General features: G+C 42.6%; 1 protein-coding gene across 1 annotated transcript in view; it reads right to left on the bottom strand.

The window, feature by feature from the left end:
* Nucleotides 1-12,392, bottom strand: part of LOC128610658 (astrotactin-1-like) — a 175,726-nt gene that overhangs the window by 134,966 nt on the left and 28,368 nt on the right. Inside the window, exon 5 of the mRNA XM_053630075.1 lies at nt 12,164-12,238. Coding sequence (XP_053486050.1) covers nt 12,164-12,238 — 75 coding nt within the window. The remainder of the gene's footprint in view (nt 1-12,163; nt 12,239-12,392) is intronic.

The following is a 12,392-nucleotide window of genomic DNA, read 5'->3' as shown; positions in this document are numbered from 1 at the left end:
GATTTGCGAAGGAACTAAAATTCCGAATAAATCTTCTATAAAAATTAGCGAAGCCCAGAAATCTTTGGAGCTCCTTCACCGTCACCGGTCTGGGCCATTCTACCATGGCTCTGACTTTGCTGTGATCCATGGTAATCCCCTCTGGGCTGATGACATAACCCAAAAAGGAGATAGTGTCTCTGTGGAATTCACACTTTTCTGCTTTGACGTATAATTGGTGCTGGAGTAGTCGTTGCAAGACTTGGCGCACGTGATGAATGTGTTCCTCCTTGGAATTGGAATAAATCAGGATATCATCAATATACGTGATAATGTAACGCCCCAGCATTTCTCGTAGGACGTCGTTAATCAGACACTGGAAAACGGAGGGAGCATTAGAAAGTCCGTACGGCATGGCCAGGTATTCATAGTGCCCGGAGGTGGTGCTGAACCCCGTTTTCCATTCATCCCCTTCTCGAATCCAGATCAAGTTGTAAGCACTGCGCAGATCTAGCTTAGTAAAAATGGTGGCAGTACGTAGCTGTTCTAAAGCGACGGGGACTAGTGGTAGAGGATAGCGATACCTGCTGCAACATTGGTTTAGGCCTCTATAATCTATGCACGGTCTCAAGCCCCCTCCCTTTTTCTCCACAAAAAAGAACCCGGCGGATGCTGGTGACGTGGAGGGTCGTATGTAACCCTGGAGTAGGGCTTCCTGAATATAATCCTCCATCGTGCACTGCTCCTTCTGTGTTAGGGGGTAGACCCTTCCTCGGGGTGGCGTAGCTCCCGGTAGCAAATCAATAGTGCAGTCATAGGGCCGATGAGGGGGTAAGCCACTCACCTTTTTCTTAGTAAATACCTCGCTGAGGTACCGGTACTCCATGGGAATGTGGGTGGTTGTGGTACAGTTCGGACTTTCTATGGACGTGGTAGCTAACATGAGTACAGGTGCTCGAATACAATTCTTAATGCAATGAGGGGACCAGTGCGTGATCTCCTTCTGAGTCCAGGAAATGACTGGATTATGGTGCTCTAGCCAGGGAAGGCCCAGGACCACTGGGTGTCGGGTGGAAATCGTGACATAAAAAATGATACTCTCCTGATGAATTGCACTGGTTTGGAGGGTGATTGGTTCGGTGCAGTGGGTGATGAGCCCCCTCCCGATGGGAGCCCCATCGATGGCTTGGATCCGGCGTGGAGTATGTAGCGGTCGAACGGGGATATTGTATTGCTGGACGGTGGACTGGTCAATGAAATTCCCCGCTGCTCCTGAGTCGATTAGTGCCTCTATAGTACAAGACAGGTTTGAGTATTCTAATACCACAGGCATGAAAAATGCGGATTGAGATGAGCACACTCACCTCTGGCTGATGCTGCTTGGCCGCAGTGTTCTCTCTTGTGGCTCCGCGTGGTTTGAGAGGGCATTGTGGGATGAAATGCCCCTCCGCACCGCAGTAGAAACATCGAAATTCTCGACGTCTTCTTTCTCTCTCCTCCTTACTAACCCTTGATCGACCTAGCTGCATAGGTTCAGCTGGAGGAGCTTGTACCGCCAGATTCCCCTCACTGTATGTTGGATGGCGACTTTGTAGCAGTCGGTCAAGACGGATGGCCAGGCTGATGAGCGAATCGAGAGTTAGTTGATCATCGCGACAGGCAAGTTCAGTCACGACGTCAGGATTTAATCCTCTGCGAAACATGGTTTTTAAAGCGGGTTGGTTCCATCCACTTCTAGCTGCTACAGTGCGAAATTCCAGCGCATAGTCCGCCACGCAGTGTGTCCCTTGTTGCAGAGTTAACAGTTCCTCCCCAGTCTCCCTTTTGTCGGGAGAATGATCGAATACAATCCGGAATCGCTCGGTCAGCTGATCATATGTAGCGGTGGAACCATCTGCCTGCTCCCACTCGGCTGTGGCCCAGAGTAGTGCTCTTCCGGTTAACAACTCCATAAAATGGATGATCTTGCGATTTTCCGTCATGTCGGGGTATGTAGAAAAAAACAAGGAGCACTGAAGGAGGAAGCCTCGGCAACGGGTCGGATCTCCGTCATATTTTTCTGGTGCCGGGGGGGGGGAGGAAGACGTGGAGATGCTGTAGTAGCGGCTGGCACGGCCTAGTTTAGCTTAGCTATCTGTTCGTTCAGGTTGGCTATTTGTTGCATATGGCCGCTTAGAACCCGGCCGTGGCTTTCAATGGCTTGTTACACACGCGGATCACCCGCTGCTTCCATTGTAAACGGCGAAGTAATCTGTCACGTACCGTAGGTGGGGGGGCGGAGGCAGTCGCGGGTGACAGGAATCAAGGCAGAAATATCCAAAGGGGACAGACAAAGTTCGTGGTCGATAAACAGGCGAGGATCGGGCGATCGGTCAAACAGACAAAGGAGGCAAGGCAGAGCTCGAAGTCAGGGGCGGAAAAACTGGTCAAAAGGTAGCTTAGTCAACGTAAGAGAAACGGCTTAGGAAATGACAGAGAAACGAGTCAACTGAACACTTTGGGTTCAACTTCAACATTTGGACAGATGGCCTCACATTATCTTCAAGCACTCTTTATTATGATGCAGATTTCAGAGTTGAATCAATGAATGCAAGCTGTCCAGTCTCTGAGGCAGCAAAGCAACCCCAAACCATAACATTTCCACCACCATGCTTCACAGTTGGTATGAGGTGCTTCTCCTGAAAAGCTGTCTTTGGTCTGCGCCAAACATGTCTGCTGTTACTGTGGCCAGACGACTCAATTTTTGATTCTTCTGTCCAGAGCATATTATTCCAAAAAGCCTGGTCTTTGCCTATTTGCTCATTGGCAAACTGTAGTCTTGCAAAGGCTTTTTCCTGGCACACCTCCCATGCAGGTCAAATTTGTGCACTCTCTTTCTGATTGTAGACGCATGCACTTTGACACCAACAGTTGCAAGACTTAATAGCAGATCCTGTGATGAAATTTTGGGGTTCTTGGAGACTTCTTTTTGCATCAGATGGTCTGCTCTTGGGCAGAATTTGCTGGGATGGCAGTCGTTTGAAATCTGCGCTGTTTGTAGATAATTTTCCTTACAGTGGAATGATGTATTTCAAATCATTTGGAGATCTTTTTAAATCCCTTGCCAGACTCATAGGCATCCACAACCTTTTTATGTCATGTATCAGGAAACTCTGGACTCCAGTTCCCATCAGCCACTGCACTGCACTACATGTCACATGACCACCTGCACCTGATTCACGTTCTGTTAATGAGCACTCTTGTGTATATATAGTTATTGTCTGCACTGTTTCTCTGTCTTTCGTTGTCTTAGACTTCTGTCTTCTATGTCACAGGGTTTTGTTTCATGCCACGGTGTTATGCCAAGTTGTCTTCATGTCTTTGTTTTGTTGTTTAATTGTTTAATAAACGTTAATATATCTGCGATTGCTTCTGCCTCAACCTCGGTGCGTGACAGAACGAAAGACCTACAATCAGAACGAGCAGATTGCCCAGATTGACAACTGGGGCATCAGGATGCCACGCCAGCAGGAGGGGGAGTCTGTGGTCGGGGTTAATACCATCTCCCACCCTCCCTCCCCTATTATGGATCTCGTTCAACCTACCCGCTCGTCTGAGGACGTTGCTCTGTCTCCTGCCGGACTCAAGTACTCCCCTCTGTTCTACAACCCCACACTCAATGCCGCTGTGCTATGACAGCAGCAGGTCGCCAGGAATTACCTGGCCTTCAACTCACCGCCCATGTTTATGAAGGACTACGCCATGCCACGCCAACAGAAGGGGGAGTCTGTGGTCGGGGCTAATACCATCTCCCGCCCTCCCTCCCCTATTATGGATCTCATTCAGCCTGCCCGCTCGTCTGAGGACATTGCTCCGTCTCCTGCCGGACTCAAGAATTCCCCTCTGTTCAACAACCTCGCGCTCAATGCCGCTGGGCTTTCCTGTTCAGCTGAGGATGTCGCTCTGCCTTCCTGTTCAACTGAGGACGTCGCTCTGCCTTCATGTTCAGCTGAGGATGTCGCTCTGCCTTCCTGTTCAGCTGAGGATGTCACTCTGCCTTCCTGTTCAGCTGAGGACGTCGCTCTGCCTTCATGTTCAGCTGAGGATGTCGCTCTGCCTTCATGTTCAGGTGAGGATGTCGCTCTGTTTTCCTGCACCGCCGAGAACGTCGCTTTGCCTTCCTGCTCGGCTGAGGTCGTCACTCTGCCTTCCTGTTCGGCTGAGGTCGTCTCTCTGCCATCCTGCTTCACTGAGGACGTCGCTCTGCCTCCATGCTCCACTGAAGACGACGTTCCTCTTCCTTGCTGCGCGTAGTATGTCACTCCCCCTTCCTGCTCCACAGAGGACACCGTTCCCCCCTCATGCTCCGCGGAGAGCATCGTTCCTCCCTTGGGCCTCGCGGAGAACCTCGCTCCTCTCCCTGGCCCCGCGGAGAACCTCGCTCCCCTCTATGGCCTTGCGGAGAACATTGCTTCCCTCTCCTGTCCTGCGGAGGAAGTTGTCCCGCTGTTCTGCCACACAGACGTCGCTCCGCTTACCTGCTCCGCCGAGGACGTCGCTCCGCTTTCATGCTCCGCCAAGGACGGCGCTCCGCTTTCATGCTCTGCCAAGGACGTCCCTCTGCCTCCCTGCTCTGTTGTGGAAGCAGCTCAGCCTCCTGGTTTTGCTGGGGACATTTTGCCCAGGGGGCCAGGACCACCAGATGGAGGGTGTGTAATTTTGGGCACTCCGGGAGTAGCGCCCTTGGGGGGGGGGGGGGGGTTCTGTCATGTATCAGGAAACTCTGGACTCCAGTTACCATCAGCCACTGCACTGCACTACATGTCACATGACCACCTGATTCACGTTCTGTTAATGAGCACTCTTGTGTGTATATAGTCATTGTCTGCACTGTTTCTCTGTCTTTCGTTGTCTGAGACTTCTGTCTTCTATGCCACGGTGTTATGCCAAGTTGTCTTCGTGTCTTTGTTTTGTTGTTTAATTGTTTAATAAATGTTAATATCTGTGATTGCTCCTGCCTCAACCTTGGTACGTGACATTTTACTGAAGGCCTTACATAACTCTTTAGATCTTGGCATGATGACATCACACACCTCAATAACAAAGGGAACACCAGAAACTAGTTATGAGAGGGGTATATATAAGACAGGTTCCACCTGCACTCCCTAAGCAGGTCCTAATCACTGGCACCCAACCTTGAACACCTGATACTATTTTTATAGATTTGCAGGTGTGATGAATGTAGTGGTGTATTGATCTGTTTTTTTTTTTTTGTTAATTTAAATTGTGAAAATTACTACAAAATGTCCATTTTATGTGTCATTTGATAGTGTATCACCTTTATTAATAGGCACTGTTTCAAAGAGGATCAGATGTTTGCTTGTCCAAATATCTCAAAAAAAGCAACAATGTCCATGGAGTGTGTGTGTGTGTGTGTGTGTGTGTGTGTGTATATATATATATATATACACACACACACACACACACATTATATATATATATATATATATATATATATATATATATATATATATATATATATATATATATATATATATATATACACACACACACACACACACACACAGTATATATAAAAAACATCTATATTACTGTAGACTGCTGCTCATCATAAAGTCTAAGCTGCTCATGTTCAACAAACTTTAGATGATTAGTCAGACTTAACTGTTTGACTTTATAATGCACAGTTGTGTAATAGTGATGATTTATAATCTGGGAGAGGTTCCAACTGAATTGTATATACTAGACTTTGAACACTGCACTTCACTGAGCTTTATAGAAAGTGTAGCTTCTGTAATCAGATTTTCAATATCAGTCATACATTGATCACTGGATCATATAAAACTGTATGAGAAAGGGCACTGAAAACAGTTAAATCCACAATTTCACAGACTTGGCATTTTATTAAATGCAAATTAAACAATTTGAATATTTAAAAAAAAATGCAAAGTTAGCATAATGAAAGGGCAAGGATGGGAATGACACTAAGTGTAATTTTAGGAATTAAATGACGACATAAAATAGCTATAAAAGCAAAGGCTCAATTATGTCCAATTATATTTCCCTGTTCTAACTTCTGTGGGTAATGAATATAACTGTCTAACACCTGCCTTTTAATATGGTGCGTTAGATACCAGTGCATGATTCCAATTTGGGAAATGTACTAAACTTGTATGATCCCACTGTCTACATCTAAATGAAGAAAATATGATTATACCTACTTTGGTTTGGAACACTCCCTAAATAAAGTTCTACACCACGCCTGGATCCATTAATAGTATGCAAGATGTTATGTTATCCCTATATGCTATTTTAAAAAAAAACAAAGCATTATGGGAGATTGCTTCAGAATTACCAAAAGGGTAAAGCATGGCATTTTCCCAACTGGGTTATCTCATGTCTCCTAATGTATTTTCACTGTGGGAGAGAAAAAAGCTGATGTAAATATCCGGTATTTATTTTACAGATTTGTACTGTAATTAACTGCCAATTTTTTTTTTTTTTTTTTTAAATAAAATACCAGAAAAAGCGATACATAGTGGGACATCTAATGTTTAAAGTGTGAGTCATAATTGTAAAAATTCTCTGTGTCAACAGCAGACAAGTAGATCATTTTTGTGCCCATTATTTTAGTCATTATTTTTTGCAGACACAAACCCTTTTTGATGTTTATATAGAGAAACATTCAATTTTATAAAGGATTTAATGGAAAAGGTGGTTGAATCAGTGCAAGATAGTTGAGAGAAGTGGTGGCACAGTGCTACAGATCAGAAAGTCATGAACTACAGATCAGAAAGTCATGAACTACAGATCAGAAAGTCATGAACTACAAATCCCAACAGCACCAAACTCACATGGTCCATAAACGAGTTGCTTTAACTGCTTGGTTATATCCTGCCTCAATCATACGTCCTTTTGGATAAAGAACATCAGCCAAATGAGCAAATGTACTGGATATCTTATTTATTTTATACATATATATATATATATATATATATATATATATATATATATATATATATATATATATATATATATATATGTATATATATTACATTTAGAGTGTATTACTGAAAACATACAGTGATATACTGTAAAAAGTACAACAATCACCTGTAAATATATCACAGCACTTTACTGTAAATGTTTTACATTATTTTAGTGTAAATTTACTGCTTCCAGTAATTGCTGTTACAGTGTAGACATTTCAGTACAAACTCCCAGATTAAATTTCTCAATATATACACCATTAAAAGCAAAGCATATAAAGTGAAACAAAGCTGCATGTCCCAGAAAACCAGAGCATTCAATAACAGGAAGCTGTCTGAACTTGTGCATCCAAAATCGGAAAAAAAAAAAAATAAATAAATAAAAAACTGTTCAACAAAGAATTGGGGTACTTTTAGACTCATTGCCACAGAAATGTTAACAGATGGCAGAGCTTTCTTTATAAAAAGCAATCTCTATTAAAGGAAAATAAAACAGTTCATGTTTATGAACCACAATTATGTACATCTGAGATTTTATTCAAATATTGTATAAAATCTCTCAAAACCACAGTTAATCAATCAATCAAACTATACTGTAATGCTAAAAAGAGAAGACTAAATCCTTTATTTTAAAAAATAAAAAAAATAATAATTATGGGCTTCTTTTACCAATTCAGTTCCAAATCAATAACGTATATTGAAGAACTCCATAAAATCAAATATAAATATTTCATCCAAGCTGTATCAATATTGAAGTTTATGTTTGCTTAGAAATAAAACAATCAATCATCTTTCTGGTCTTTGTGCATATATTCAGGTGAGATTTATACTGGCAACTTCCTCAGGTGTAACAAAGCGCTTAATTACCAAATCACATATCTCCAATAAAGTGCCGGGAGCTAAAGCACTAAACTGAATCCAACTTTGCCCCTACTGAATGAAAAGCAATTTCATGTGTGAAAAAGCCATTTGTGCACATTAACAGTGGTTAATTACATCTGGACTATTAGGAATGGGATCTTTTTTTCATCCACACAAATCATTAAGCATAGTTACTGGATTATCCTTGGTAAAAATTCCAAGACATGACTCTCACATTCAGAGTCATCCTCATCGATACTTTGGATATTATACCGATTAATTACTAAATTACAGCCATATAGTTGTTAGGTTACATATGCCTGAACAAGAATGTGTGGTCTTGTTTTTAATAGTGAGTTTCCTTCCACTTGTCTTTATGTTTTCATAATTTATGTACAGAATTATCCAAAAATGATTCGGCACTGGCCAAAGTTGAAAAATATGATAAAAGCTTATTTATTAACTAAATGATAACAAGAAAATGTGTGTAATCCATTCTCCCATGAGTGTATGTTTGGCTGGTGGTCTTGTGATCTAATATTGCTCATTTTCAGGAGATATTACATGACAGCTGATTGATAAAATAAGAAGCCTGACATTTACATTTTAGCTTGCCCAATGTTAGGAAATGCATTAAAATGTGTGGTGGTGGTCTGGGAAAACCCAGCAGATGTGGCTGAATTTTGAGAAAACAAAAACTACAAATCTGTTTTTGATGAAAGTGCCAAAATGTCTGGGTTACCCATGTAACCCTGTTCCCTGAGAAGGGAACGAGACGTTGCGTGAACATCATGCTGTAAGAAGCGCCTTGTGCGGTATCTGAAGTCTGTGTAAAATCACGGCTATTTATAGGCCTGCCGTGGTCAGGTGACATGGCATTTTGTGACTATAAATAGCGCCTGTAAAACACGTCAACAGCTTCTCTTTGGCTGAAGCAAAGATGAAATTTACAAGCATACCCCAATATGACAAAGCTATGCAACGTCTTGTTCCCTTCTCAGGAAACAGGGTTACATGTATAACCCAGACGTTCCCCTTCAAAGGAAACTCAACATTATGTGAGCTTCACGCTTTGGGAACGAGCATAACCACTTCGTCATACTGAGGGTATGGCCTGTCCAAAAAGGTCCAAGCCTGAGGGTCACTGCAAGACCCTCGAGCCTGGGGAGGAATTCATGTCCAAACTGTAATACCGAATGAATCTGTATGGCGTAGACCACCCTGCCGTAGCACACACATCCTGTACAGGTACCACTTTGGATAAAGCCTTCGAGGAGGCGACTCCACTTGTGGAATGAGTCCTTACGCCCAGAGGTGTAGCAAGACTCCGTGCCTCATAAGCAACAGAGATAGCTTCCACTATACAATTAGACATGTGATACTTTGCCAAAGCAGACCAGAAACTGCTCTGATTTATGCCACTGGCCGGAGCAGTGGACGTAAGTATTGTTGGTCATAACTAACACATGGCGACCTCTCAACTGAGGAAGAAAGAATTTCAGTGCTAGGAATGGGGCCCATATTTTTAGGCGATTTATATGCCATAAGGAAATGCCCCTAGAGTGTGACCTGAGGATAGAAACCAGGGACACATCCAAATTCTCAGAGCACATAGGCATCACCATGTGACACTAATTACTCTCAAGGGGTTTCATCCTTGGACAAAGTCGAATCCCATATAACCCCTAGAAAAGTCATCCTCTGAACTGGAGAAAACATACTTTTCTTGAGGTTCAACCTGTGTCCCAAGCTCCTTATGTGGACAAGAACATCATCTCGATGTTGAATCGCCAACTCCATGGATCGTGCTAGAATTAAACAGTCATCCAGATAGTTTCGTACACGGATGTCCTGGAGTCACAATGGAGCCACAGCGGTGTCCACACACTTTGTGAAGGTGCGAGGGGATAAAGCTAGACCGAAGGAAAAAACCCGGTACTGATAAATGTTGCCTCCAAACGCGAACCTCAGGAACTTCCTGTGACTGGGCAATATGTGTATGTGGAATTATGAGTCTTTTAGATCTATTGTCACAAACCAGTCCTTAAACTGTATCTGTGGAAAGCTAAGTTTGAGCATCAACATCTTGAACCTGTATGTCCAAAGAGAATGGTTCAGATGACACAGATCTAAAATTGTCTGCAAACTCCGTCTTTTTTGCAGACCAGAAAATAATAGGCTCAAGGTTCAAGAGGGGCATCCAGAAGGGAGGCTTTATCATTGTCCCCCATGCCCAAGAGGTTGAGCCATAGGTGCCTCTCCTCCACCTCTCCTGGCACCTCAGGTGCCATTTATAGTCACGTGACACATGAAATGCCATGTCACCTGACCACGGCAGGCCTATAAACAGGCATGATTTTACATGGACTTCACATACAGGTTGGTATCTGTACAGTGAGGGAAAAAAGTATTTGATCCCCTGCTGATTTTGTACGTTTGCCCACTGACAAAGAAATCTGTGGAGGGAGCTGAAGGTTCGAGTTGCCAAACGTCAGCCTCGAAACCTTAATGACTTGGAGAAGATCTGCAAAGAGGAGTGGGACAAAATCCCTCCTGAGATGTGTGCAAACCTGGTGGCTAACTACAAGAAACGTCTGACCTCTGTGATTGCCAACAAGGGTTTTGCCACCAAGTACTAAGTCATGTTTTGCAGAGGGTTCAAATACTTAGTTCCCTCATTAAAATGCAAATCAATTTATAACATTTTTGACATGGGTTTTTCTAGATTTTCTTGTTGTTATTCTGTCTCTCACTGTTCAAATAAATCTACCATTAAAATTATAGACTGATCATTTCTTTGTCAGTGGGCAAACGTACAAAATCAGCAGGGGATCAAATACTTTTTTCCCTCACTGTATGTGAGGTGCTTCCCACAGTGTGAAGCTCACACAACACTGACTTCCCTTTGAAAGTTAACCAAGAGTTTTTTCCACCAAATAACATGCTTTGATGGCTCTAGTTCAACAAAAAATAAATATATACCTTATAATTTGCCTTCTGCATGCAAAGATCATGTTGTGTAAGGAGTCAGTTTAAAAAACACAAACAGTCAGTCTGTCTAAATAGGTCTAAAATCCTTGTGTGGCATTTTTTATAGTTATGTGCAACAGCCAAAAAGACATAAGCCTAATCAAGTCAGTTTGTGATAAGATACCAGCTGTCAAAAGTTTTTGCAATGCTCCTGTGCTGTCACATCACCATCAAAACAGAGAAGAAAGCTTGCACAGTCTGTACAGATGACAGCTGAAAAAGATTTAAAATGATTATGAGATGACCTAATAAACAGAACTGAATTAATCAGTGATTATTTCTCCACTGATTGTAGTGTGAACAGAGATCAGAGTGAAGAGACAATGATGAGGTTTCGTTTAAATGAGTGAGTGAGTTTTACCTCAGGTACAGACAGAGACAGATGTGGATGATGCTGAAAATCTGATAAGTAAAAACTCATTTCTCATTGTAAACTTTTACAGTTCTTGTAAAAACTTGGCAGTAATGTTGTTTTCATACAATAAGTAGATTAGGTTAGAAATGTAGAGGTAGGTGTAACATCATTCAGCGGAACAGAACTCAAATCTTTAAATATGATTTTCTGTATTTTCACTATTTGGAGTAAATGTCTGATGTTCAAAATGTACACTTCACTGCTGCTTGAGATATATACATCCATCCATTTTCTATATAGCCTATCCTACACAGGGTCGCAGGGAGCCTGGAACCTATCCCCGGGGACTCAGGGCACAAGGCGAGGGACACCCTGGACGGGGTGCTAACCCATCGCAGGGTACAACTGTACACACATTCATACAGCACCGACAATTTAGAGATGCAAATCAGCCTACAGTCCAGACTGTCTCTGGACTGGGGGAGCAAGTTGGGGTACCCGGAGGAAGCCCCCGAAGCACATGGAGAGCATGCAAGTTCCGCGCACACAGGGTGGAGGTGTTAACCCCCCCCCCCCCCCCCCATGAATAAGGAAAACATATTTCAGTTCAGGAAATCCTGTCATTTGCAGAACTATCTAGCAAAATTACATTTTGACCATGTGAAGAATTTCCCTAGGATGCCACACATGTAAAAGCTTCCTGGAATTTACAATTAAATAATGATTGTGTTGTAATGTTACAGGTATGTATGGTTTTTATTGCTTGTAAAAAAAAAAAAACTAATAAAAATAATGAGGCACCTAAAAGCTATTTGAAATGTGTTGTCTTCAAGTATCAGTAAATTGTAACAACGATTAATCTTTTAAAAACACCCTCATGCCACGGTTCACACAAACATCCTATAAAGAGAATGCTGGTAGCTGTGATAAGGGCTGTCAGTGCTCTTACCTGAAGATGCGATCAGATGGCTGCTCCCCCATCACCAAGTCAAAACCACGCTGGAAAATGGTGTATGGCCAAGGACTGGGAACGGAACAGAATCAGGCGACTGTGTGATTTTCTTTTTTTTTTTCCCAGTTTCTCATAAATCATCCCACTCATCACTGTAGCATTTGACCTCAAAACTCTTTAAAATTGTAACTACTCAATAACAGCACTGAACTTGTCCATTAAACCT

Source organism: Ictalurus furcatus, chromosome 7, assembly GCF_023375685.1.
Source record: "Ictalurus furcatus strain D&B chromosome 7, Billie_1.0, whole genome shotgun sequence".
Lineage (NCBI taxonomy): Eukaryota > Metazoa > Chordata > Actinopteri > Siluriformes > Ictaluridae > Ictalurus > Ictalurus furcatus.
This window is presented reverse-complemented; position numbering and strand designations above follow the sequence as displayed.